The sequence below is a fragment of the Salarias fasciatus genome (genome assembly GCF_902148845.1).
Source record: "Salarias fasciatus chromosome 7 unlocalized genomic scaffold, fSalaFa1.1 super_scaffold_4, whole genome shotgun sequence".
Taxonomy (NCBI): Eukaryota; Metazoa; Chordata; class Actinopteri; order Blenniiformes; family Blenniidae; genus Salarias; species Salarias fasciatus.
The window spans coordinates 16,672,906-16,699,536 of record NW_021941229.1 but is presented as its reverse complement, the minus strand read 5'-3'; the positions used below and the strand labels follow the sequence as shown (position 1 = coordinate 16,699,536).

General features: G+C 46.5%; 3 protein-coding genes across 5 annotated transcripts; 2 read left to right on the top strand and 1 right to left on the bottom strand.

Moving 5' to 3' along the window:
* Positions 1-598: 598 nt before the first annotated feature.
* Positions 599-12,639, top strand: nup155 (nucleoporin 155). Of its 3 annotated transcripts, none has more exons than XM_030085262.1 (34): positions 599-814; positions 1,033-1,201; positions 2,530-2,667; positions 2,802-2,898; positions 2,982-3,052; positions 3,135-3,227; positions 3,344-3,607; positions 3,703-3,776; positions 3,849-3,940; positions 4,046-4,143; positions 4,448-4,615; positions 4,701-4,801; positions 4,956-5,126; positions 5,238-5,348; positions 5,568-5,662; positions 5,740-5,825; positions 6,302-6,443; positions 6,544-6,610; positions 6,713-6,828; positions 7,154-7,257; positions 7,415-7,548; positions 7,939-8,130; positions 8,369-8,507; positions 8,591-8,726; positions 8,809-8,962; positions 9,069-9,173; positions 9,286-9,440; positions 9,536-9,665; positions 9,756-9,869; positions 9,969-10,089; positions 10,336-10,446; positions 10,733-10,869; positions 11,239-11,345; positions 11,819-11,957. In XM_030085262.1, the coding sequence occupies exons 2-34, from the start codon at positions 1,060-1,062 to the stop codon at positions 11,955-11,957; spliced, it is 4,104 nt and encodes a 1,367-aa protein (XP_029941122.1). In that variant the 5' UTR covers positions 599-814; positions 1,033-1,059. The 3 variants fall into 3 exon arrangements, with proteins under 3 accessions (XP_029941122.1, XP_029941123.1, XP_029941124.1); XM_030085263.1 differs by having other exon boundaries at positions 667-814; positions 1,012-1,201; XM_030085264.1 differs by lacking the exon at positions 599-814 and having other exon boundaries at positions 1,060-1,201; positions 11,819-12,639.
* A 1,401-nt stretch (positions 12,640-14,040) lies between these two features.
* On the bottom strand, positions 14,041-15,180 carry ora5 (olfactory receptor class A related 5). Its single transcript, XM_030085188.1, has one exon. The coding sequence runs from the start codon at positions 15,178-15,180 to the stop codon at positions 14,041-14,043; it is 1,140 nt and encodes a 379-aa protein (XP_029941048.1).
* A 911-nt stretch (positions 15,181-16,091) lies between these two features.
* zdhhc8a (zDHHC palmitoyltransferase 8a) lies at positions 16,092-26,287 on the top strand. The gene is made up of 10 exons (XM_030085440.1): positions 16,092-16,264; positions 22,432-22,553; positions 22,668-22,825; positions 23,183-23,355; positions 23,442-23,544; positions 23,630-23,721; positions 23,823-23,946; positions 24,066-24,171; positions 24,301-24,413; positions 24,500-26,287. Exons 1-10 carry the CDS (start codon positions 16,137-16,139, stop codon positions 25,814-25,816), a joined length of 2,436 nt encoding a protein of 811 aa, XP_029941300.1. The 5' UTR covers positions 16,092-16,136; the 3' UTR covers positions 25,817-26,287.
* Positions 26,288-26,631: the final 344 nt, after the last annotated feature.

The window sequence follows — 26,631 nt, the reverse complement described above, 5'->3', positions numbered from 1 at the left end:
CAAGATTTAAAGTTTTATTTCATAATTATGGTTTCTTGATCATTTAAATTTCAGAATACTCCCTTACTTTGGATATTACTGTTTGGACATGCTTGTGTTAATCACAGTAAAAAATTTTGATCGGAATATATTTGAATTTGAGTATACTTGAGTCTGTCATGATGAGCAAAACATGCACCTAAGTTATAATTGAAATCAAACTATTTTGAACCATTCTTTCTGCAATAGTCTATCCTCTGTACTACATCATCCGGTTGTGGAGTGAAGGTCATCTGCCATGAAGCATAACCACACCGTCATTCGCCGATTTGGATTCACCATTTACCCACACATAAAATGCATGTTTTTGGACCTTGAGAGTAGAGGAGAAAGGTTACAGATCTCAAATCAAAGCAATAATTTTGTGGGTTTGAGTTCAAGCCAGCCTGTGTGGAGTTTTCATGTTCTCTTTCAAGTACATGTGTTTTTTTTTTTTTTTTTACACACATACTTAAATTTCAATAAATTTGTCATTTTGAATGTCAGAAAACTCAAAAAAAGATTAACTATGAATAATTTAATGTTTATTTCTGTTGGGCTGCTGACGGTTCTTTTGACCGCCAGGTGGCAGCAGCTTGCTGTAGTCGAGCCATTCTGCGAGGAATTCAGGAGACGAAGAAGAAGCTCATGGCGGTTTCTGTTGGCAGTGCATGAGGTTGGCGGGCTGTGCGCTGTCTGTGACTCTTAAGTTCATTTACTTGAATTTGGCGGTTGAGCCGTTCACCACAACCTGACAGAGGAGTGACTCGGTATCACGCGGAATCTTTCCAGCCTGGTAAACAAATCAACTCGCCTTAGAACCCCCGTCTTGACAGGAGCTAGCTGTTAGCTTGCATGCTAAATAACAGTTAACCGGCGTCTTACGAGCATAAAGTGATTCTTCCGAAATATTAAAGTTCAGCCATATTACAACATGCCTTTTCTTCCTCATGCAAAACTAAGGTGGCTCTTATTTCCTGTCGTTTATTTGAGTTTGAACCGTGTGCCGTGCAGATCTAAGTGAGCGGTGGTCACCCAGTCATGCCGTCCGCCGCTGGACCGAGCAGTCCCACCGCCGCCCTGGCTGAAGCCCTGGAGAACTCCTCCAGGCTGATCGACAGACACCTGCAAGATGACCGCTGCTTCCCGGACCTGTCGGAGCTCCTCAGTGTCCCCTCTCACAGTAAGTCCCCGGGAGGGAAGACCTCCGAGCTTTAAACTCCTAACTACATGTGACGAGGCTAAAGCTAGCCCCTTCAGTGTGTCGAGCTTTGGGAAAAGTATCAAGTGTTTTCTGTTATGGTCTGCAAGGTTTTTTTTCTTCCATCACCTGAACACTACAGCAACAAAGGCTAAGGACAAACGATACACTAAAACCTAAAGTAAACAAACCTTCACTCTAATCGACACATTCAAAAATGTGTGGTCTTGCTTGAAGTACCTTGAATAAACATTAAATATTCCACCAAATAATCATAGTTTATTAATTCCTTTTTGGGAAATTGATTTTTCTGCGTGTACTCTTCCTGTGGATGTAAAGGTTCTTGCTCAGGGAGCCACAGTGGTGATCTGTCTACTGTGGGATTCGAACCTGTGCACTCTACATCCACAGTGATGATTCCTCCAGTCAAATGATATTGATCATTCAGAGGGCAAATTTAGTCCAAACTATTGGATTCAAAACGTTACAAAGTTACTGTTACTCTCTTTTCCTGAACAGAACAAAGAAAGCTTTATCACTGGCATCAGGTACAACTAACACACACTACTGAATTCACTAACATGAAGGATTTTATTCCTGAGAGCACGAGAGCGGACATTCAGAAGTCCTACGGTATTCACGCGAGCTTAAAACATTATCGTTACTATTATCATTATTGCTGATTATCAATGATATGTTGCCAAATCAATATTTTTTCACACCCATTGATGCTTCTCCGTCATGCCTGGTAAACTTCCAAAGGGAGTTTGCTCCCATGAGTTGCTGTCAGACTTGATACTGAGACTGTGAAGCAGAAATGTGAGAGGTTCACATTTCAATGCGTGGCTGAGGATTTCTTGTGTCCTGCTTTCAGTGCATTTTGTGAATGAGTGCGTGCATTGCATTTCAGTTTATTTGCACATTGGACAAAATCATGCTGCTTTGTCAGTCTTTATTGTTCGGTACCGTTTCTACAATAATCACCAAACTCAGACAACCGTGAGGCATTTTTCAAAAATCCTTCAATCATTTGTACTAGAAGAGACTCGAGAAGTAAATTCACTTTCACCTTGATTGAACCAATTGTCAGTTTGAATGAACCTGTAGTCTTGTCTGCAAATGCTGACTAGAATATTGAATAATTTACAAACTCAGTTGTGTTCATTGAATCAATCTCCATAAATCCTATGTACTTAAATGCTCTGTCACAGTTTGTCTCAGTGATAGTAACGATACCTTGTCTGTGGCCGTCACTGCACTCCAACATGCATCACGCTGATATAACTTCTCATCCTTCATTCTCATGACAGACATGCCGTCCCTCTCCGGAGGAACTGACATGGACTACCCGCTCCAGGGACCCGGTTTACTGAGTGTGCCAACTCTTCCAGAGCTCAGTGCAGTCCGCCGAGTCCCTCTGCCACCGGAGCTGGTGGAGCAGTTCAGCCGTATCCTTTTGGGTTTTTAGGACAACTGGCTCTACTTTTAGATGATTCAGAAAGTTCCACGATACATCCTAGGAATGTGTCTTTCTCTTGTTTTCCAAAAGAAATTTCTGTTTCTGCTTAACCATTTTATATAGATATGCAGTTTAACTGCATGATGGGAGTTTTTCCAGAGATTTCTCGAGCTTGGCTCACAATCGACAACGACATCTTTATGTTCAATTATGAAGATGGGTGCGTAACTTTCACTTGGATTTTGAGATAATCTGAGATGCATAATCATAAAGCATTGTGTTTCTGTCATGTTTCCTTCGCAGAGGGGATGTAGCTTATTTTGATGGCCTGATTGAAACAATTCTGGCAGTGGGCCTCGTGAAACCAAAACCAGGTAATTCTGAATATCCGCTTTGAAGGGTTTTTGTTTGTGTTTTTCTTGAAAAAAGACTTATGAGTTCTGTTTTGCTCTTCAGGGATTCTGCAGCCACACATTCACTACCTCTTAGTCCTCGCCACGTCTGTGGACGTCGTGATCCTCGGACTCAGTTTCCCCAGAAGCCAAGCTGGTGAGTCAATCTTGTCACAAGATAATAAAATCAGACTGCATTAAACATGACATACAATATGAGAAGCATCCTGTTTTGTTTGCGGTGGTGTTCATGATTTTTTCTTCTGTTGATAGGTCTGAATGACAGCATGTCTGGCGGGATGCAGCTCCTCCCAGACCCCCTGTTCTCAATCCCCACTGACAACACCTACATCCAGTCCATCACCTCCACCGACCTTGGCCGTATCTTTATGGCGGGGAAGGACGGCTGCCTGTATGAGATCGCCTACCAGGCGGAGGCGGGCTGGCTGAGCCAACGCTGCAGAAAAATCAACCACTCCAAAAGCTCTCTGTCGTTTCTCATCCCCTCTGTGCTTCAGTTCTCCTTCTCTGAGGATGGTGAGGAGGGATTACTCACTTCCATGAAGTGTCAGACATGTGCTTCGCTTGCTTTATGTATTTCTCACTCATGTCGTCATCCTTCGTGTCCACAGACCCCATTGTGCAGATTGCAGTCGATAACTCGAGAAACATACTCTTCACACGCTCTGACAAAGGCGTCCTGCAGGTAAAGTATCTTGTAGCGGTATTTTTTCCCATTGCAGTCTTTGAGAATGTGAGATGATTCCCTGTGTTTCAGGTGTATGATCTTGGTGCTGATGGTCAAGGGATGAGTCGTGTGGCAACAATGTCTCAGAGCTCCATAGTTGCAGCTGCTGGAAACATTGCCAGGTATATATCTATGTATGATGAACTCCTCGTGTTTCTTTTACGTGGCTAGTGAAGCTTCATACGCCAAGAAATTCTTTTAAAATTACAAATTTTGTTGTGTTTCAGGACGATAGATCGTTCAGTGTTCAAACAGATCATCCAGATCTCAGTGATTGATCGATCGGAGTCTTCCGACTGCCACCTGCTAGCCGTCACACATGCAGGTAAATATTGCATATCTTTGTAAAAACCCTTAATAATTTCTTTTTATGTAAATGACACACACTTGAATACAAGCATGAGATTATTTACATTCCTGACAATGCAATTTCACAACAGTTATTTGATTCAATGCCAAAATAATTTCTTACTTTTACTTTCACTGTCACAACAGAAGTATTCATCCCTATTACTATTGCTAAAATGATTTGGTGTGTCATGATTTAAAAACTAATGATGGCCTTGAGGTAATATTGAATGTCTGTGTATGATTTTTGGGTGTTGTAACGATATGATCCGTTTCTCCAGGTGTGCGTCTCTACTTCACCACCGCACCTTTTGCACCTCCGCACCAGAAGCAGGTCGCGGTCCGGCCCAGCTTGTTGGCTTTGATCCACGTCCGCCTGCCACCGGGCTTTTCTGCTTCCTCCACTCTGCAGAAACCCTCAAAGGTCCACAAAGCTCTCCACAGCAAAGGTAACGCACTAAATCAGAATCAGGCTTCTTCGGTTATTTTCAGCACGCGATTGGCGCAGCCTGTCATGCACTTTGTTTGTTGCAGGTGTTCTGCTCATGGCCGCTTCCGAGACCGAGGACAGCGACATTCTGTGGTGCATTAACCACGACTCCTTTCCCTTCAAGAAACCCTTGATGGAAACACAGGTTTGCACATAAATCATTTTTTCTCTTGGCATAGTACAATACATAATAGTACATTAATAACTATTGCTTTGGTTCTGTTATTTCTACCTAAATGGCTTAAGACAATAAAACTGAAACAACAATTTTCCTTTCTTTTCTGTGTCTGATGTTGCAGATGATGTCTAATGTCGATGGACACTCTTGGACTCTTTGTGCCATTAATGAAGAGAAACCCGCCAAGATTTTCACTCCTCTAAACAAGGATCAAATCCCCGTCACTGATTCCCCCGTGGTGGTCCAGCAGCACATTATCCCCCCTCAGAAGTTTGTCCTTCTCTCTGCCAAGGTTAAAGCTGTTAAAACAGCTCATTATGCTGCAAACACACAGTTTTAATCTTGTTAAAGTGTAACAAAAGAGTGCTAAATTTCTTAAGTGTTGATCTTTGCTTCTCTACAGGGGAGTCACATTTTCCAAAAGCTGCGCCCAGTGGATCAGCTCCGTCACCTCCTGGTGAGCTGTGCCGGAGGAGAGAGCGAAGAGATTGAACGCTTCTTCAAGCTGCACAGGGTAAGGACGTGTGACAGTCGCTGCGGAACGCTGTTTAATCCTGTTATAGCGGCGCGTTTCCTCAAACCTGTGCACGCTTGGTTTTGGGCTCGTGACACAAGCCGCGTGTAGCAGCCGGCATGACACATCAAGTCCTTCACACAGGATTGAATCTGACATTTTTATTGCACACACAGACAGCATATATTTAAATTCTGGCTCTCGTCTGTGTCTGTACAGGAGGAGCAGGCCTGCGCCACGGCATTAATTCTGGCTTGTTCCAGTTCTGCCAGCGACCAAGAAGTTTCACAGTGGGCCACCAGAGCCTTCTTCAGGTCCAATAACACTGCTTGCACTTGTGTGTATTTTTGACGCGTTTCTCAAACTAAAGTTGGGTTTTTGTTGTGATCAGATATGGAGGAGAGGCCCAGATGAGATTCCCCGCCGCCATGGCGGCTCCCAGTACAGTTGGACCAATGATGAGCTCCCCAGCACCAGGTGAACAAGCAGTTTGGAAAGTCTTTACCTCAATATACAATTTATGTATTGTGGAAGTAATCCATGTTATAGCTTTGCACCAGTTCATTGCATGAAGGTACAATTTATCATCTTTTTAGCTTAATGATTTGAACATTTTATTACAGAATAAGCAGCGTCCTTTCAAAGATGTGAAGTCAGTTTTTGCAAATTGTGCCTCCCTGTAATTCCACTGCAAACCACAAGATGGTGATGTTAGTCACAACAGCTTTTAATGCATTTGCTTTAGTATGTTTTGGTCAAGTGAAACTATCCCTTTAAACAGCACATTGTCACATCCTGGTCCCACCAGATCAAACAGTTTTACAAACTACGTTTTTACTTTTAATTAACCGTCTGATTCATTAAAACTGTAAAAAATAAACAAGTGAAACACGTCACCTTTGCTCATAACATCTTATTGTATTTATTCATGCGCTTGTAATGTCCCCATTCAGGGATTGTACCCCCAGCACTGGCCACACCCTTTGCACCAATGCATTCTGGATCTGCTCCCATCACACCCATGTCTGCCGGCCCAGAGGTGATTTTCTCTGGCAAACACAACGGCATCTGCATTTACTTTGCTCGAATTCTTGGGTAAGAAACTCCTGCTGTTGTTTGCCTGTTTCTTGAGTCGGAGCTCTGGATGCCGAATGACTGATTGGAGTGTCTCTCTTTCTCATTGTAACTCTCACAGGAATATTTGGGACGGGACACTCGCTGTTGAAAAAACAATCAGCAAAGGAAATCAGACTGTCAGTATTGTGAGTATCAGGATTATGTCACCTCTCTTATTGTACGGTAGCTAATCTGGGTGTTTAGGGTGATAAATGCTGAGCACAGGTTGTGATCTGTTCTCCCCACAGCTGGAAAGCAGTGTTGCTGCGTGTGACGTGGAGGCGGTTCGCCTCGAGCTCTGCGGCCTGCAGGAGTTCCTCGATAAAAACTCCCAGTTTAGCCCCTCCTTTCTCGGTTCTGCAAGGTGAGAATTATTTACTCTTAACACTGAATTACTGATGTGTTGGCACATCCTCCTGGTCTCACTGGATTAAAAACAACACTGAAGAGATACATGTGGCCTCAGCAATGCTCACTATGACTAGACGAATGACTTTTATCAATATTCATGTATTGCAAGCAGATCAGGTGATATTTTCCGACACTTGAAGCACTGTTGTTTCATAATTCTTTTTATTTTCTCTGTAAACACTTCCCCCATGAAAACAAAATCGGTAAAAATGGGAGCAAATCTTCCAAGCTCTACACTAATGCCCAAAGTGTGTAACATCTGTTGTACCCCCTGTTAGCTTCAGCTCCCCTGCCAACCTGCAGCAAAGGCTTCTGGGATTTATGCGTCCTGATGGAGCCAACTCTCAGCAGGTTCAGCAGGAGCTCCAGAGGAAATACCACAGTGAGTTATGAGCATAAATACTCTTCTTTTTTTTCTTTTTTTTTCCCCCCACTAAGTGGTTACACGAGTCAGTGGGAAAAATGTAAATTGACTTCTTTTTTTTTTTTAATGCTTTAAGGTTCTCTAATTCCAGTCTGTTTTCCATCTCCTTGTCCAGCCAAGGCTCAGGTCTACGAGAAAGTGTCCCTGCAGGGGATCCAGCAGCTGGTGCATCGTTCCTGTCAGACTCTGGCCCTCTGGAAGTTTCTCTGTGATCATCAGTTCAGCCTCATTATGTCCGAGCTGCCAAAGGTACACGCGTTCAAAACATACACCTGCGTGGCCAACAGATGCTCGTACATCTCCACACCGCACTGAAAACCCGGGGAGGAGCGCACCAGCTGCTCTCATCCTGGAAACTCATTTTCTTCAAATCGAACAGCAATTTGATGATGTGTGTGTTGTTGCCAAGTGTAAACGCTCTCTTGATCACACATTCCAGCTACAACACACCCACAGAAATAGTAAAATGAATTCAACATTTCCATTAAATATGTGGTCATAAATGAAAACATTGGAAGACTGAGGAGGGCAGGATTGAAAGATTGGAAATCAAAGGTTAAAAAATCAACTATGAGCTTTTAGATTCTGAAGTTTTTGAAGAGTACTTGTGGCTCATTCGTCCCTTTCTGCTGCTTGCAGGAGTTCCAGGAGCAGATGAAGGGAGTGAGCTTTAAAGACGTGGTGATCCGAGGGAAGGAACTGTCCGGAGCGCTGATCACCGGACTGATTAATGTCTACATCAAAGACAACGCCTCTGTGGACGCCGTGAGCAATCACCTGAGGGACATCTGTCCCCTGCTGTACAGCAGCGACGACAGCATTTGCTCCAAGGTCCGCACTCCGCACCCCAACACGGCCAAGTTTCATCATCGTACCACTTTCACGTGGAGTTAAATGTGTCCCACCTCAAGGCGTGTCACATTCTTGTTTAATCGATGCGTCTGTGTCTCTTCCCACTTTTCTTTTAATCTTCGAGATAATTTTTTTTTGGGGCACTAAGAGCTTATTGATTCAGCCGCAGCGATTTATGCGCCTCGGTACTGAATTAGCCTGCGTTCCCCTCTCTCAGGCTAATGAGCTGCTGCAGAGCTCCAAGCAGATCCAGAATAAAATGGATAAGGAGAGAATGCTGAGGGAGTCCCTGCGGCTCTACCAGCAGATCAGCCAGCACACAGACCTGCCGCTCGTCTGCTCCCAGTACCGGCAAGGTAGGGAAATGGCAAACCAGTCACCTGAACTGTGTGTGTTTGTTATTGTTGCGGTGTGTGAATAATAGAGTGTAACTTCACAGTGCGTTTCTACGAGGGAGTCCTGGAGTTGTGCCTCACAGCCGCCGACAAGAAGGATCCGCAGAGGCTCGGGCCTCACTTCTACAAGAACGGCGAGCCCGAGGAGGACCGAGTGGGGCAGCAGGCCTTCCAGGAAAGGTAACGCAGAAGACAACCAACTGGAAATCGGTGGATTGCTTATCGGTCATATTTTCATCCTTTTATTGTTTTCCTTCCTCAGACTTTCGTGTTACAAGTGCATCACGGACACCATGCAGGAGCTGGTGAACCAGAGCAAAGCCGCCCCCCAGTCGCCCAGCGTCCCAAAGCAGCCCGGACCGCCCGTCATGACCTCCGACCCCAACATGCTCAGCAACGAAGAAGCCACAGCCCACGTGAGTAAAGAGCCGGGAGGCGTGCGAACGCTCCTCTCTCTCTCTCTCTCTCCGCGGCGATCGGCGTTAGCAGCGTCCGTGACGAGGCTGTGTTGTTCCCGCGCAGTGCGAGCAGATGCTCGGTCTGGCTCAGAGGTCTCAGGACGAGCTGTTTCACATCGCTCTGTACAACTGGCTGATTCAGGCCGACCTGACCGACAAGCTGCTGGAGGTATCGAAGCCGTGCCGAAATAATCGTCCATTTTTAATCTCATTGCTTTGAAATTTCATAGTCGTAGCTGTGTGTCGGTCACATGTCCTGCCGTGGCTTCATTTCCATCCAGGTGAATTCTCCGTACTTGGAGGAACACCTGATGCACATGATCAAACAGGACCAAAGCAAAGTTCATAACAAGGACCTGCTGTGGCGCTACTATGAGAAGAACCGGAACTTCGGCAAAGCAGCTCACGTTCTGGCTCGCCTTGCTGACATGCACAGGTGTGAAAACGTCGACGCAAGGATGTTAAACTTGATTGATCGCTTCTCGCTGCTCCGTCACCACAGTGACTCCTCGTGGTTTTGCTTTTCTCCAGCACTGAGATCTCCCTGAAGCAGCGTTTGGAGTATATTGCCAGAGCTATCCTGTCTGCCAAGAGCTCCTCCTGCATCTCCGCTCAGGCGTCCGACGGAGAGTTTCTCCACGAGCTGGAGGAGAAGATGGAGGTTCGTACGCTGCAATGATCGCTGAATGGAAATCTAGTCATGAAATTCAGCAATCGCTTTAATGTTCCTGTTTGTCTTCTGTCATTTCAGCTCGTACGCATTCAGGTGCAGATTCAGGACACCCTGATCAGGCAATATTCCCATCATCCCTCAGTGAAAAACGTCATTTCTCAGCTGGACTCTGAGCTCATGGACATCACAAAGGTAACCACGTATTCCACAGAGTGAATGCCTTTTCACACAACCCAGGAGAACTTTGTAAAGTTGTTAAAAAAAAAGTTCTTTGTTTGGTTTATTTTTCAGCTCTACGGAGAGTTCGCCGATCATTTCAAACTGTCTGAGTGTAAACTGGCCATAATCCACTGTGCCGGACACTCTGACCCCATACTGGTGCACTCGCTGTGGCAGGAGATCTTGGAGAAAGGCGAGTAAAAATCACTTAAACCTTTAGACCTCAGCATTATTAAGTCCTCTCAGTACTAGAACTATTGTTTTATCTGTGCAGAACTAGCCACTACATTGATAATACACACGAAGCACTATTTCCCTTTTTTTTTGTGCGTTTTGAATTTTTTGAAGAGTTGCAGTTGTGAGAAGTTTGCATGTTGGCATGATGGAGGTGAAAGGGTGACTGTGTGACGTGTAACTGATCGAATCCTCCGCCCTCCAGAGCTGGGAGACACTGTTGCCATGAGTCCAGCAGACAGGATGATGTCTCTCAATCTCAAACTCGTGTCACTGGGGAAGATTTACGCTGGAACGCCAAGATATTTCCCTCTGGGTACGGCTCACTTTGTTGTTTTTTTAAGTCCAGTTAGCATTTTCCTTCCTGCTGGAATATGACATAATTAGACTTCCCGTTTGCATCATTTCTGTCGGCGTGTCTCTGCGGTGCAGGTCTGTAGGGTCACATCGGTCCTCCAAATGGCACCATAATTATCCTACATTTACAAAACGGCGTGTTCAAACTTGACTCGTGGAAACATTGTTTGATTGGGAACACATTATGGGTTCCTACGCGTAATAATGAGAGATGCTGAGTGCGCCGATCCGCTCTGTGACCGTAGAGTTCCTGGTGAAGTTCCTGGAGCAGGAGGTCTGTCGGCTCCACTGGGACGTGGGCTTCGTCACGTGCACCATGCAGGAGATCGGAGTCCAGCTGCCGCGCCTGCTGGAGGTCTACGACCAGCTCTTCAAAACGAGGGTACAGCCCAGATTTACTTTCTAATCCAATCAGTAAAGGAAAAGTTACTTCAGATGTGAGAGAAAATAAAACAATGAACATTTTATTAGAACAAGTTTAGAGCTGCTTATTTACAGCGTAACGTTTCCAAGCAGCCTTTAACATCACCTTCAGTGCTTCCTCCTCTTTCACTGCCCTGCTAGTTATCATTCACATCCTGTCTACAACAGAACTCTGCCCTCTTTTTTTTTTTCTCTCCTCCTCCTTGTATTCGGCCCATAAGTTTTTCACAGCGGCGTCCTCTGGGTGGATTTATCACTGAGCGTTCAATCCACCGCCGTAAACCTACGGGAGTGTAAAGGCGGTGACATTTACACCTTTCTTTTGCAGGATCCGTGCTGGCAGCGCCTGAAGAAGCCTCTGCACCTGGTGGAGTGCATCCACGTGCTTCTGTCTGGATATGTGGAAGACCCCAGCAGAGTGCCAACATACGACAGGTTTGTATGAGCCTGACATACATGTTGTGAGATCCAGATCTGCTCTGAAACGAGTTTTACACTCTGCTGTTTTAACTCTTTCCTTGGCTGGTGTGATGAACAGAATATGTGCCTCCCCAATTCAGGTTTTCAGATGAATGGTAAAATGGGGAAATGGAAGCCTTTTATCTGCAATTTGCAGCAGTTTTAAATCCAGCTCTGATCCTGCTCACTGAAGGTTATTTTCCTCAATCTGGTGCATTTTGGCCGTTTCTAGGCAACATGCAATATCTGTCAATCACCTCAGTGCGCCGGCAATCAGCAGGCAGTCCAAATTGTGCACTACATGCTGCAGCTTTTTGCTCATGTTTGGATAAGCTGTACATGTGTGTGGTTTTAGCCTCTGTATCGCTGTTAAATCCATGGCGGATATGATGTATGCTAGATAGGATGGGGATGAAAGAGTTAACTCGTTCCTCCCCCGTCGGTTTCAGGCGCCGATTCACAAATGTGTGTCTGGACAACATCTGCGGCTACCTGGTGGAGCTGCAGTCTCTCAGCCCCAACTCGGCCCTCCAGCACACCATCGGAAACTTCAAGTCTCTGCAGGCGAAGCTGGAGAAGCTCCACTGACGGCCCAGACGGCCGCGGCCGCCCGCCCGCCCGCCCTCAGCGAAACCAGCCCACACGAAGTGCGATTATCAGCAAGCACAACTCCACGGTGTTCGATTCCTCGGCTCCGGCCCGCCTCGCCGCTCCCGTGGGGCTTATTGTTGAAAGTCAGATGATCAAAGTGGGAGAGGCTGCAGACATGGGTTTTATAACTTATTTGATACGATTTTGTTAGTCTGTACGTTTTTTGATGTTGCATAATTTTAGGAGAGGGTTTGCAATGTGTGCAAAATCCCAAAACTTGATAAAATATTGATTCACCCCCAGAAAATCTGACTTTTACTGGTTTGTCGGAACATCTTGAGAAAGGACTTAATTTTTTATATTTTCTTATGAATGCAAATGACAGAGCTGCTTCAGGCCTTTTCATCAGACTAATAACTCCACTTCAAACAATTTGAAACATGTTGTAATTATGTACATAACTTTGCTATTATTTTGTCTCATCTGCCAAACGTCATCCACAAACTTAACAAAAAAAAACCTTTTCTTCGTGTTATTTGCAGTAAACATATCTTCTGTGTGTGTGTGTGTTTGAGAGAGAGACTTTTTTGATGGTTTTGCTGAAGTCAGCCCACACTGCTGAGATCCACACGAAGAAGACAGCAACTCCTATAAAAAAACACTTTTTAACGAAATAAAACTTGCCAATAATGACCCGGTGTGTGATGAAGATATTTTGAAAACACTACGGAGTAATTAGTCGTGCGAAACGGCCACGCCGGTGTTCTGCGGTTTGCGTGGAAATGCTGGGATTAATTATCAGGCGCACGGAGCGGTAAATTGCTGTGACTTGAAGATGTGGAACTGTTTATGTAATTATCTTTAAATTAAAGCAGCACTCCGTTCCTTACCGGCATCATCAACAAGGCTCTAATCGCCAAAGGCCTCCAATTAGCCGTGCGCACTCGTGCACAATTATGTTTAATTTCTAGCCTTGTGAAAAATCACATCGTTTTGACTCGATGCTGGGACGGTTCTTTCAATGATGCGGTAATTCGCCGTATTTGCATAATTTCAAATGAAGTTAACGACATAATGTTGAGCAGGTGAAACGATGGCTGATTACTCAATCACATCAAATCAAGAGTTTTCACATCATCATGGTTTCATCTGATCATTCCAGATATTGTGTATCCTAAACACTTCATAGACAGAACAGCCCGTATGGACCTAACTAACCTATACTGTAACAACTGAGTCAAACGATGACGGAGTTGCACACTTCTGATGGTGCACGTACAAGCATCAGAAGTTTATATATGTGCAACACCTTTCTGCATCCTTGACTCTTAATAGAGGCTCCTTATTTTGAAAGCCAAAGCAGATACAGCTTTAAGATAAAAGGACATTGTTAGGCAAATTGATATCCATCCATCCATCTTTTAAAAATAACCCCGGGTTCAACGTGTCGCCTAAAAGGAACAAGGACAGGCTGAGAAATGAGACAGAACCCCTGACCCTTGGATTATCTCGACCTGCTCTACCATCACATGTTTTCCATTTGTTAGCATGGAAAATTTACTAATTTCCATAATTTTTCAGAACCTGAAGGAAATCTTGGTATCTTTTGATATTCCAGTGAAATAAATGGACAAATAAACACAATATCTTCCTTATTAGTCATGCATTATGTTCCTCTCAAAAGAAAATTAGCAAGTATGATAAAGATCTTAAGGATGCTAATGCCCTTTGATAAGCTTTCAGGATGGAACAGATAATGCATTCTCCTCCTCCTGGGAGGGTCATGCAGGTGTTACCTAACAAATACAAGATCTCTGTGGTCTAACAAAGGCTTAGTGGAAACACTGAGACATGCAAAGTTGCCAAAAAAAAAAAAAAGAAAGATGAAAATAAATCCTGTATGTGGGAGATCTTCGACACTAGGTTAACTTCTAACACTCAGAATTATGTAACATTGCTAAAACTGTAAGCAATGGACAAGGCTGAATCTTAGCAGTGCATATAGATAAGAGCTTCACTGAACATTGTATATACAAAATGAATCTACTTTAACTTCTAATCAAGTTCAAGGGGAATAAATCTATCTTTTGCATGAGCATGTGAGTTTCTTGACTCCGTGCAGGAAGATGTACGGGATGATGCAGGTGTAGGAGGCGGCGATGTAACTGGCCACCTCCACAATGATGGATGAAGTGTGGATGTTGTTGGTGATGCGCAGCAGCAGGTGAGTCAGCCAGCACACCAGAACCACGCTGGCCACCGCCACCACGCTCTTGGCCGCCCTCACCTGAGGGCCCGAGTTCGAGCCGGGCTTCGGCGGCGCCTGGTCGGCCCTCGCCCGGCTCGGTGGAGCCGAACCTGTGCGGTCCGTGTCCTTGAGCGATGCCGTGTTGGGGGTTCGACTTGAAGGATCTCGGCTTGGACCTGCGGAGTCAGACACGTCCGCGTAAATGCCGGTTGACGACATGGAGACTTTGAGATCGTCCGAGGCGCTCGGGGCAGAAGCGACGCAGGACGGCCGGTCGTCGCTTCCGCTCTCGACGGTTCCGCTTTCCTCCCTGAGCGTCTGCCTCTTAGGGTCGGGGCCGTGGCTCTGGATGCGTCGCCGGTTTTGGGACAGAGTGACGACAATCTGGACGCTGGCGAACACGATCCCGGCGAGAGGGAGAGCGTTGGCCACCGTCAGATAAGTTATGTCATAGGCCTGCTGGGCGATCGCGTTGGGGAAGACGTCCAGGCAGTCGTCCTCGCTCCCGTTCCCCCCCTCCACTTCCACGAAGAAGAAGTGCGGGACGCTGAAGACGGCGGCCACCGTCCAGCTCCCGGCCAGCAGGCAGCCCACCAGGCGCAGGCTGTCCAGCTGCACCGGGGCGCCGCCGCGTTTCAGGGAGCCCACCAGCTTCTGGTACCAGAAGGCGCTGATGAAGAAGGTGGTGAAGATGCTGCTGGTCTCGGACAGATCGGCACAGACGCGGAACACCCCGCAGAAGGTCTCCCCCAGGAACCAGCGCCCGGCGAAGTCTGCGATGGTGTCCGGCAGGTCCACCAGGTAGTTGGTGATGAGGTTGGAGATGGCCAGGTTGATGAAAAGCACCTCGTTGGTGCGGATGCTGGATCTCTGCTTGGGAAGCGAGCAGATGGCCAGCCAGTTGTTTCCTATGATTCCTGCTATGAACATCAAGCCTCTGATGATGGATTCGATCAGCTCCTCCACGTCCATCACTGCAGATCAGACGGCGGCGTTTCCTCTCTGAGGCGCATTTAGTACAGAACCACTGCACTGTGGAAGGACTGGTTCCGTCTTGATATTTATAGACGAAGGGAGAAAAGTCCAACCCAATCATCGCACAGTGTTCCAGCTGCGTCTTGTTTTCCCTCACGGAGCCTTCATCACGAGGTCCCATTGAGAAACAGGCGCGTTTTCTCATTACCGCCAATCCAAGAAACTTTGTTCTGACTGAAAGCTGCTGTTGTAAAATGAGAAAACATAGAGAAAGATCTCTCAATTATCAGTAAAAGCTTTTGGTTCTCTCACAAAACTCACTAAAGTACATGAACCTTGACTGGTTTCTGTTCAACCCAAAATACAACACGAGAACAGACACAAAGGAGACATCAACCTTTAATCCTTTCTCTCACATCTTCAGCAAATCATATAAAAATAGGAGCAGGATTTATTCTCTGTTAGTATAAAAACAATAGTTCTTAATATGGATCATGACTGCACAGATGTGAAGCTTCAGTCTGATAAATATAACCATTTTCTGATCAGCAGGTTATTGATCAGAAATGAACAGTGGTGTCTTCATTGAGGCTGCCAGCAGTGGAGGATCTGGTCATGACATGGTGTGAAGTGCTGGTCCGTCCCTGGGACGACGGGGGGGGGGGGGGGGGGGGGGGGGGGGGGGGGGTCTGGAGGGAGCAGGGCGCTGGAGTCTCGCGTCATCCCACAGTAGAAGCACCACCTTTGGGACAGACGGGAGGAGACATCTGTGCGCTGCTGCCTGCCGGCCGGGACGCACGGCCGGAGCGGGATGCGGGCTTTTCTCCTCCTCCTCCTCCTCCTCCTCCTCCCACTCCTCCTCCTCTGACTATGGTCTTTTTTGCATTGCCGCACTTGATGAGGGACTCTCTCCGGACCGGTGCTCCGGTGTCTTCCGCCGCGATGAGCCGCCGATGAGCGCAGAGGACGGGAGGATGCCCGCCGCCAGCGGCGCAGACGCGCTGAAGCCCAGCGCCTTCATCCCGGTGTGCACGGCCGCCTGCCTCCTCATCGGATCCACCTCCCTCTTCTTCGTCTTCACGTAAGTACCTCCAAGTCCGGTGGAGAGAGAGAGAGAGAAAAAAGATAAAGAAAAAAGAAAAAGAAGAGCTGTCACATGCAGTGTGTGTCTGCTTCACGGAAACATCCATTCATCCACACACACTCATCCTCATTCATCCATTCCAGTAAATCTCTATATGGGCTGATTGCAGAGGCAACATGTTGGAATCGATATTCCTCTCATGCATCCTCACTGAGCCACAAATTCACTTTTAAGTTTCCTTTCATCGTAATCTCACTATTACTGTATTACCATTTTTTTATTCTAATTTTTAGTGTTTATTGCACAAACTTTTTTTTTTTTTATTAATGCTCCAACCAGCCTTAAAACAGTTAAAAATAGTTGCATTTCTTGCTCCTGTGGTCTGGCTGGACCGTCATCGGGAGCAGCTCACATCTGACCTGGTTGGCCTGCAGCTTGGTGGCTGCACAGTCGCACCCTGAGGACTCAGAGTAAGCACAGTTTAGGGGATAAGCCACCCACAATCAGCATGTATCAGCGTGACCCACATGTGTCGGAAATGAAGCCGGAGGAAAATCAAAACACACACACACAAACACACACATAAACATCCTGCAGGAACAGACAAGCTGCACACTTTGTGTCTGGATTGGACATCTTGATGAGAATCGAGGTTTCAGATGAACATTTTTGGTGAAAGTGTGGCAGAAGTTAATTTTAGCCTCCTTGTTTTGACCTATTTGTGAGGAGAGACGGGCGTAGCAGAGAGATGAAAAGACAGCACTAAAGCCAACGCTGGCATGCAAGAAAAAAAAAATTAAAAATACTATCCTGTAATACCCTCAGAATCCAATTGAAATGATGATATTGGTTTGTCTGATTTTTTTTATTTATTTATTTATTTTTCTCCACAAGTCACATCATTTTGAAGCTTTGACTTGTGCAGATCAGGAACAGCACAGTATTGTCCTAATGCTGTTCCCCATATGGGAAACCTTCCTATATCCACCGCTGACGCGCTGACTTGAGGATTCACATCGGCTCTATGACGGTCTACTGACCCCTGACCTCTGGAGCCATATCTGTCCTAGTTTCTCCTGTGTTCGCCAGCGGTGCACCGTTTCAACTGGAATCTGACACCAGATTGGGGGTATGGGATTAGGATCCTCTGGCTGATGCCATGTGATTCCCCCATCTGGGAAAATGCTGCCTGAAATCTTTGAGTTCACCGTCAGCTGTTTGACATTCAAGAGAAATTTCATAAAGGACAAGTTTTTCCAGCTCTTGCTTGCCCCAGCATTGCAAACTATTTGTTTTATTGTTTTCTTTATCTGTAAAGTTGATAGATGGTGGTTGAGAAATCAGAATTTTTCAAAAGTATAAGGACGTCTATGTATTTCTGTATGACTGAGAATAATCGGAACGCATTACTCTGATGGGATCTTGTCTTTGTGGTGGTCTAGTTTTGGATTGAATTCTGCCAGACACCTGATCAATCTATTTTTGAAGCATCACGTGCGCATCGTTCGATCATTTTACACAGAAATGCTCTCAGGTTTTAATCTTGTATCGTTCAATTTCACATAATTTCATCAAGTGATATATTGGTAATGCGATTACTTGTTTTTCCAGGCTAGTTGAGGCCCAGACCTTAGATTTTTGTGTGAAATTTTCTCGGTCAGGAATCGAAATGACTTCTGTGGCGACCCTCTCTGCGGGAAAGTCCTGAAGCTTGTATCTGTGACAACCTGACAGGTGTCTGGGACTTTTGGGGCTCAGCAGCTCACAGGCGAGAGGAGGCTGAGAATCTCCTTAATAAGTCCATCTACACTCTGTGAGAGACAAAAAGAAAGAAATCAATAACCTGCTGACATGATGGATTGAAATGAGACGATTTAATTGAGACTGCAATGCTCGCCCAGCAAAAACCCGGACTCGGAGAATGATTGAACTAGCAAGTGATGATTCAAGGGTTCTGGCTTCTTTGTGGAATTAGATCTGCACTTAGAGGAAAAGTTACCTCATTAAACAAACAAAAAGAAGTCAGCTCTGCAGATCAGATAGCTCCTGAATGAGGAATCTGAATGTCCAGTATGACTAAACTTGGTTATAATGTTGCAGAAAGCTGAGATTTGTTTTGCTTGTTAGAAATGAATTACAGTGAGTCAGGTACTATACGTGCAGTTAGCTGGAATCAGCAGCACAGGCTTAGATTTCCACAGCAAGTTTGTTCGAGTCGGGGAATGCCCTTTACAATCATCCAAGCGTCTTGTTTTCCTTCTCTTGATAAAATTAATCAGTTCCTGGTTTCCTCCTTTTGTTCTTCTGTCCATGAACTTGTGCCTGAGTTTGTGTTTAGGGTTGGGTGCATTGTTAAACTGAGACACACCACCTATTTCCCACAAAGATCACAGGCCCGAGAAAGGCCAAGAAAGAAAAAAAAAAAAAATCCCCTCAGTGATTGTACTATGTCTCACTTTGCTGCCCTGGACACTGCACAGTTTGCTTATCAAGAGAGGAAAGCGTGCAGACAACAGACACTCTGAATTATTACAGTTTAAACATTTTGCAATTATTTTTTGTTTTAACAACAAAAGTAAGGCCTGTTACACTTTCATTACACATCTAAGGTGGCTAACGTTAGTTAGGGATGACCTTCATTAGCTGGAGATCATCCCCAAATAAGCAGCGAAACCCCGGAGGACGCTAAATTAGCAGAGGCTGCATTCTACTGCTCGGGGAATGACCGTTTTCATTTAGAGTGAGTCATAATTTTTAGATAAAAGAGCTGAATAGTCAGTGAACCTACTGAGAAAAGTATTTGTTCATTATGCCATAAATACATTGGAATAATAAATAAAAGCTCGGCTACAGCTGGTGTGTGTGTGTGTGTGTGTGTGTGTGTGTGTGTATATACTGTACAATTACAGGAGTTATAGCATAATGGAACCTATTTATATGAAGTAACGTTGATTCCCAGAGTAGATCTAACGTAGTTATATGTGCTCGTTCACACTGAAGCACATGTTGCAGGACTGTGTGGGAAGACTTTTTGCGTATTTATGCCGTCTCTCGAAATGTGGCAGATTACAGGGCCCTGATGTCATTCATGCAGAAGCGTGGCGGCATTTCACGAAGGGGAGGTCCGGGCTGAGAGCGCCGGTGAACTCTGGGCCGGTCCGCCGTGCCACTGACCCACTGCGGGGATGAGGCTGGCGTGCAGATTGCAGAGCAGCTTACCGCTCTGTGTGATTTAATAGAGCTCTGGCCCCGCCGGTTTCATTAGGTGGGGCTTGTCCCGCCACGCCGCGGCGTAATGATTTGTCTCTCCCTGCCGTCCAGATGGTCTCAGACCAATGATGGAGGCTCTCCGTCCACATGCTGTAATCTGGCCCACATCTATCTATTTTTAGAGCAACTCAAAAAAGAAGAAGAAGAAAAAAAAAAAACACAACCCCCCCCCACCTCCGTCACTCTCCTGCTAATATTTTAATCAAAAAACTTAATTAATGCTGAAGAGGGTCTCATTTACTGCAGTCTCTTTTTAGAGGGTTTCACTTAAGCTTTTAAACTTCTTCTGCTCGCGGTGAGAGCGAAGCGTGTCTAACTAACCAGCTTGAGTTACACAGATTAATGTAAATGATCAGCTATGACAGTTTAAGCACATGTCGGACATGGCCACATTCAGAGAGGGGAACTCGGACGCAAATCCTGAACAGAGGCCCCCGGGGGAGGAGGTGGGGAGGGACTGGCGTTATGATCTTCAGTCATTTCGTCTTGAGTTTCTAATCACGTCGTCATCCCCAATTTCTTCAAATCTACAAGAAAACCTTGCACTGTTTGTATTATTTGCACATCTATCGAGCGAAGCTTGATATATGTTGAGGGGGCTTCTGCAGAAGCAGAGAGGGAGAGTCCTGCAATTCTGCACCAGCAGTCATGAATCAATGGGATTTATCTGGTGGCCGGAGCACTCCGGTGTGTGATATACGGCCTCCACTGCACGCTCTGCGTTCAGCATTTAATGGGCGGGCTCCACAATGCACTGGACTGGCAGAAATGGTCAGTAATCCAGAGTTTATAATCCAGGGATTACTGGGTTTGCAGCTGGCACGGCATCAGCGGGCGCTCCTCTGGGGGGTGGGAAGCCCCTCGCCCTCCCCCACCGCCTGAACCCAGCCCAGGGGTTTTGCCGGACGGGGACAGTCTCTCCTGAGCTACTCTCACGCTCAGGCAGACTCTGAATTCACTCTCGCACGCTGCGGCTGATCCGTGAAGTCGCTTCTTTAATGTTTTACACTTTTATCTTCTGGGTAAAAACCTGCAGCAAGATTAAAACTTACATCCCTCATTCCTCCTTGCGCTGATACAATCACACACTTTGAAATGTTCACAGATCTCCCCCGAACAGAATATAGGTTAAATGAGCGATGTTCAATCAAACACTGTTAAATATAATCCACTGAATCTTCTCCTCTCCGTCTCCCACCTAACCTGATTACACTGCCCCTCCCTCTAATCTCAGGCAGTAAAGATATAATCATTCACCCATTCCATAGAATTCAGCACATCCGCCGAGCTGGTGGAGGAGATAAGTCAAGTCTGAAGATTTCATGCTGGTTAAAATCCTGACAGAACACACAGATTAATGTTGTGATAAGAATATTCAAATTTTTAGCAAATTCAGAATGTTTGTTTACTAATTTTACAGATGCAATGTTTAAACGATAAGTTTTTTTTAAATAATATCTTATGATCCTGCAGGCTGCAAGGTGATGTAAATCTGTGGGGGCCTTTCTGTGTGGGGATTGCATGTTTTACCTGTGGATTAGGTTTGGAAGTGTGTGTGACCCTCCTGTCTCAGTGTTAGACTCAGCAATGGACTGGTGACATGTGTAGGGTGCAGCCGGGCTCCAGTGAAATCTGCAATGCTAAATTTGACAAAGCAGTATAGAAAGTATTATTCATTTGTGGTTGTCGGCACTCTGGTCTCCCTGAACATCCTGGCTCAGTTCTGGATTCAGGGGCCTTTATGAGTGAAGTCTGCATCTCGTCTTTGCCAGGTTTCTCTGGGCACTGTGGCTTCTCTCTTAACATCTACTTGAGGTTCTCGAGTTGCGATCTGTTCAGGATGTACTCCACATTCATCCACATTTCAGCACGGAAACAGTCCATCTGTGACTTCGAGTTAAAGAAAGCAGAGCAGACACTGAATGAATGCAAGACTGCATAAAAAAAGAAAGCATGAGCACATTTACTGTTTTTTTTTAAATACTCAGCTTATCTGAAGTGCTTTTAGACAGTAAGTACATGCTGTTCATGTTTTTCTTTCTTCCTTCTTTGCCATTTTGTCAAAGTCATTGTTGCATGTGGCCATCGTTAATGTCTTTTTTAGCTGTAAAACTGAAAAACATGTATAGTAAAAAAAAAAACGCAAAAAAGCTACAAAACACTAATAGTGTCACTGAAGGCTTGTATTATTGGATGCCAATACAGTGGAGGCAAACAAGGGTGTTTCGAAAGTTGTGCTGAATGTAAAAACATGGTAAAAAAAAAGCTCATAGACGGACTTTGCTTATGCAGTTTGTTGCCATTTTCATCCATACGCTGACACACAACAGTAATGGCTCCAACAAAATCTGTTCGATCTACATTACCAGCAATTTAAGGTCCAGTAGTCCAAGAAAACTTTGACACATGGCCAGGGGAAGATGGGGGAGTGAAATACCGACCGAACACGTCCCCAGCTGCCTCTTTCACTGTGTCTGAAGTATTATGTTGTTCCAGCATAATTCCACCAGCAAAAAGCCTGACGCAGAACGCTGCCTGAGGTTTCTGCCCCCGCTTGATTTTTTTTTTTCTTTTTACAGTGTGTAATGCAGGGTGCAGAAAGATTACCCCTACTTAATCCCTGAGGCACGTTCACTGTAAACAATTGCTTTGGGACCCACTGCTCCCTTCACGACCAATGAGATAAAGACCATCTATTAAAATCTTTGTCGGAGCTGTGATTTGTTTTAACCTCAACCTTTGAGTGATGAATACTTTACAACAGGCTGAAAAAAAAAAAAAAACCCACCGCCAACCTCCCATCATAGCAAGTGCTTTGACTGAACACGAGTGCAGGGGTCAGTTGTTATTCATTTTTTTATTTTTATTTTTATCTTCTGTGTTTATACATTCAGATGCCCATGGCTGGCTGTGACCATCTGCCCCGCTGTGCCACCATGCTGTGCCATCCTTTTCCTTTTTGTGCTGGCCAACTTCACCATGGCAACATTTATGGATGCTGGTGTGCTCCCGATGGGTTTGTAATCAAAGCCATGCCTTTGCCGACGGAGAGCAGAGAGCTCTCGTTCGCACCCTTTTTCGGGAACTTGCGGGCGCCGCTTCATCCGGTTTTTCCGGTGTTGTTTTCCAGCCAGCGAAGACGAAGACAAAGACGACGAGTTCCGCGCCCCGCTGTACAAGAACGTGGACGTGAAGGGCGTCCAGGTGCGGATGAAGTGGTGCGCGTCCTGCCACTTCTACAGGCCCCCGCGGTGCTCCCACTGCAGCGTCTGCGACCGCTGCGTGGAGGTACGTGGACGGGTGGAAAACTGGGCGGTGAGCAGAGGGGTGTAGATGCTCTGGAGTCAACGGAGCAGTGCTGCCTGGTGAAAGTCAATAAAGGGGATTTCTGCAGAGTGAGTGATGGACAGAGGGTGATGGAGGGAGAGAGAGCGAGATCTCATTAATCAGGTTAATCCTTTTCTCAGATCCTTTGTGGTCCCTGTAGGAATACAATTTGAAAAAAAAAAAAAAAAAAGGGTTCAGGCAGTCTGTATTAAACTGACAGCGTTTGACATCCCTCAAGCTACAAATGAATTCTGGGTTTTCACAGTTCCAATATTGTTCCTGTATATTAAAACGCTTTTCCGGTTGATCTCCTTTCAGGACTTCGATCATCACTGCCCCTGGGTGAACAACTGCATCGGGAGGCGAAACTATCGCTATTTCTTTCTGTTTCTGTTGTCTCTCACCGTTCACATGATCGGCGTCTTCGCCTTCGGCCTCATATATGTCCTCCACCACATGGACGAGCTGTGGCAGCTGCACTGCACCGTCACGTATCCTTCAGGATTCACGGCACCTCTGAATGTCGGTCCAGTCGACGGCATTATGCATCACATCATTTCCTTATCGGCCCTTCCAGTCTGGCGGTTATCAGCGTGTCGGGGCTGTTTCTCATCCCCGTCCTGGGTCTGACCGGATTCCACTTGTATCTGGTATCTAGAGGACGCACCACAAACGAACAGGTCAGATTTTATGTCCCACGTCCAACTCCTGGAAACGCGGCGCAGTTAAAATACAACAATAATTCATCTCTTTATGCTCTCACAGGTAACTGGGAAGTTTCAAGGCGGAGTAAATCCTTTCACTCGAGGTTGCTGTAACAATCTGGAGTATCTGGTCTGCAGTCCCATATCTCCCAAGTACGAAGTCTTCTTTTTCTGCTATTTTATCTTCGGCAGTGCAGGCAACCTTGTAGCACTCGATAATACCTGACTGTCTCCTGTTTGTCCTGCGGCACCAGGTACACGGCGAGGCCGTGTAAGAAAGCAGTCATCCACATTCAGCCTCCCTTCCTGAGGCCGGAGCTTGACAGACAGATGTCAGCCAAAGTCAGGGACAACGGGATCCAGAGCCGGGAGAATAAAGTATGCAGGAATACTTGAATATCATCTCGCATCCTGTCCGAAGACTGTGACCTCGGTTGTCAAGCAGTAGAAGATAAATCCCTCATGAGTTTTTTTTCTTTTTCTTTCTTCCCTGCCAGCGGACCTCAAGTGGAGCTGTCGAGCTGTCAGACATCAAACAGCTGAAAACTCCACCGCCGCTGCCACCAAAACCAGATCATGGTCTCCTGAAAAGCCATGTGGACGGTACAGCAGAACAGCAGCATTTGATTTGATTGAACAACTGATTGTGACAAACTGTTAACTCTTACTTAATTTAACAATCACATTGTTATTCGTTTCATCCACTTGACGAGGATCTAACTTGTCTTTCAGACCTGGGACATCATCCCAAATCCATCATTCCTGTGTCCATCCCCACTGTGCCACAGCTGCGGCCGGTCTTAGAGGCCATATCCAGAGGATCATCTCCCATTCCTCCCGAGCAGGTGACTTTGGGTTGTTCTGGCTCTTTTTTTTAGATTATTCCTCGTCTGATAAGACTTTGCTGTCTGTGTGCTGTTTCCTTGTTCAGCTGCTGAAGACGTCAGAGCATCAAGGGAACAACAAAGGTCCTGACTTCCAGTCCGAGTCCAGAGAGAGTCCGGTGAGGGGCGGCCATCAGGCCGGCCTGCCCGTCCAGTCGCCTCTGCAGACCAGCGCGGCCTCCAGCTCTCTGCAGCTCAACTCTCTGACCCTCAACTCCCGCTCCCTCTCTCTGAAACACGGCGGTCGCCATGGCAGCAAATCCCAGTTGACCGCCCTGCACGCCGCCGACGGTCTGGGATCAAATCCCCCGCCGGGCATCATCTCCACGTCCAATCTGCTGGCCAACCACGGCGGCAGCAGCAGCAGCAGCCTCTCCTACGACAGCCTCATGCATCCCGCCGAGCCTCAGCTCATGGCGTCCAGAGGAGCCCCTCCGGGCAGCTACCACCCTCACTTCATGACCCTGGGAGCGGACGGCGCCATGCAGCGGCCGGCCCCTCACTCCTACAGTCCCGTCTTCATGGGCGTGGCCAGACAGTCTCCCCAGCCTCGAGACCCGTCTCCTTCCTTGCAGGGGCTTTCCTCGAGGGATCCCTCGCCGTCTTTCCAGGGCTTCATTCAGAGGGATCACTCTCCTGCTTTCCAGGGGCTGATGGCGAGGGACCTGGCCTCCCAAAGCGTGGCGTCGCGGGACGTCCCCCCTCCGGGTCTGATGATGCGGGACATGGGCTCTCAGAGTCTTCGGGACAGCCTCCGGGATCTGGTTCAGCAGGACTCGGCGCCGCCACGGTCTGCCGCCGCCCGCTATGACAACTTTTCCAAAACTATTATGGCGTCGCTCCACGAGAGGCGGGAGCTGGAGGAGAGGGACAGGATGCTCCGTCTCCAAGCCCGGTCGCAGGCGCTCTACGGCCCGGACGTGGGGATCTACGACATCCCCAGCAGGAGGAGCCTGCCGCCGGACAACATCCGACCCCCGGGCTCTCGGGGACCGACTCCCCCGGCCTACGGCTCCAGGGAGTTCCTGATGAGCACGGGTATTCTGGGCTACGGCCTGAGGACCTCGCCTCTCTCCAGCTCCTCCACGTCCTCGCTGACCCGCGGCCCCAAAACCTCCAGCTCCCCTCTCCAGAGCAGCAGCAGCAGCAGCCTGCAGAGCAAGGGCAGGTCCTCGTCCCCGGCCTACTGCCCCTCCGAGAGGCAGACGCAGGGCCTCGCCTCCTCCACGTCCACAATGCCCCGTCTGTCCTCCTCCGCCGCCTCCTCCGCCCCGCTGTACACCTCGTACGCCACCACAAAGCGCTCCTCGCTCCCGTACTCCTCCGAGGGGAAGGACTCTGCCACACTGGGAGCGCTGAAATAATAATTAAAAAAAAAAAAAGAAAAAAAGAAGGATATTTCATGTTTCTGATCGTGTGAATGAATCATCTATGCAGTGTTAGTCTCAGTCTTCACAGCTCCAAAATCTTTTGTAAATAAGAGGCCATTTGGGACTTTTTTTTGTGTGGGAGTGTGTGCGAAAACACAAGTTCACACTGAAGAATAAACTTAGAATTATTCTCGCAAGGTCATGTAAGTCTGAACAAATCACACAAAAACTGTGAATCTCAGGACAGTTGTGCCTCCTCTTACAGGCAGAGGGCGCTCTCTGAACTCAAAGCAGAGGAGCCATGTGTGGAATACAGATTAACTTATTACCCATTTCTATGTGTTTTGATATTGCTTTTGTGAAACAGTGTAATACCACTTTATCTAATTTGCCTACTGCTGAAAAAACCCTTTGTTTAACTGAATTTTGTAGTTGTTTATATGAATAAAGTTATTTTGTAATTTCCACGTGCGTTCTTATGTTGTTTCATGATGAGGAGAGCATAACAGAAAACATCATGAAGGAGGCTCATGTGCTCAAATATTCAATATGTCTCCTGGCAGCAGGATGAAATTGCATTTTACTGGTGGCTATCAATCTTTCTTCAGTGATATTACACTTGTGCTCGATTGTACTCCCAAATCATGAGATAATTTTAGCCCATAACTCAACGACGGAGACAGAGCGGAATCCACTTTGACAAGTCCATTCATTGTATTTTAAAACCGCTGCAGTTCATGAATACATGCATCTGTAGTGCACCAGGAAAAAAGGGAAATTAATAATATGGAGCTTAGTGAAACAGTGCA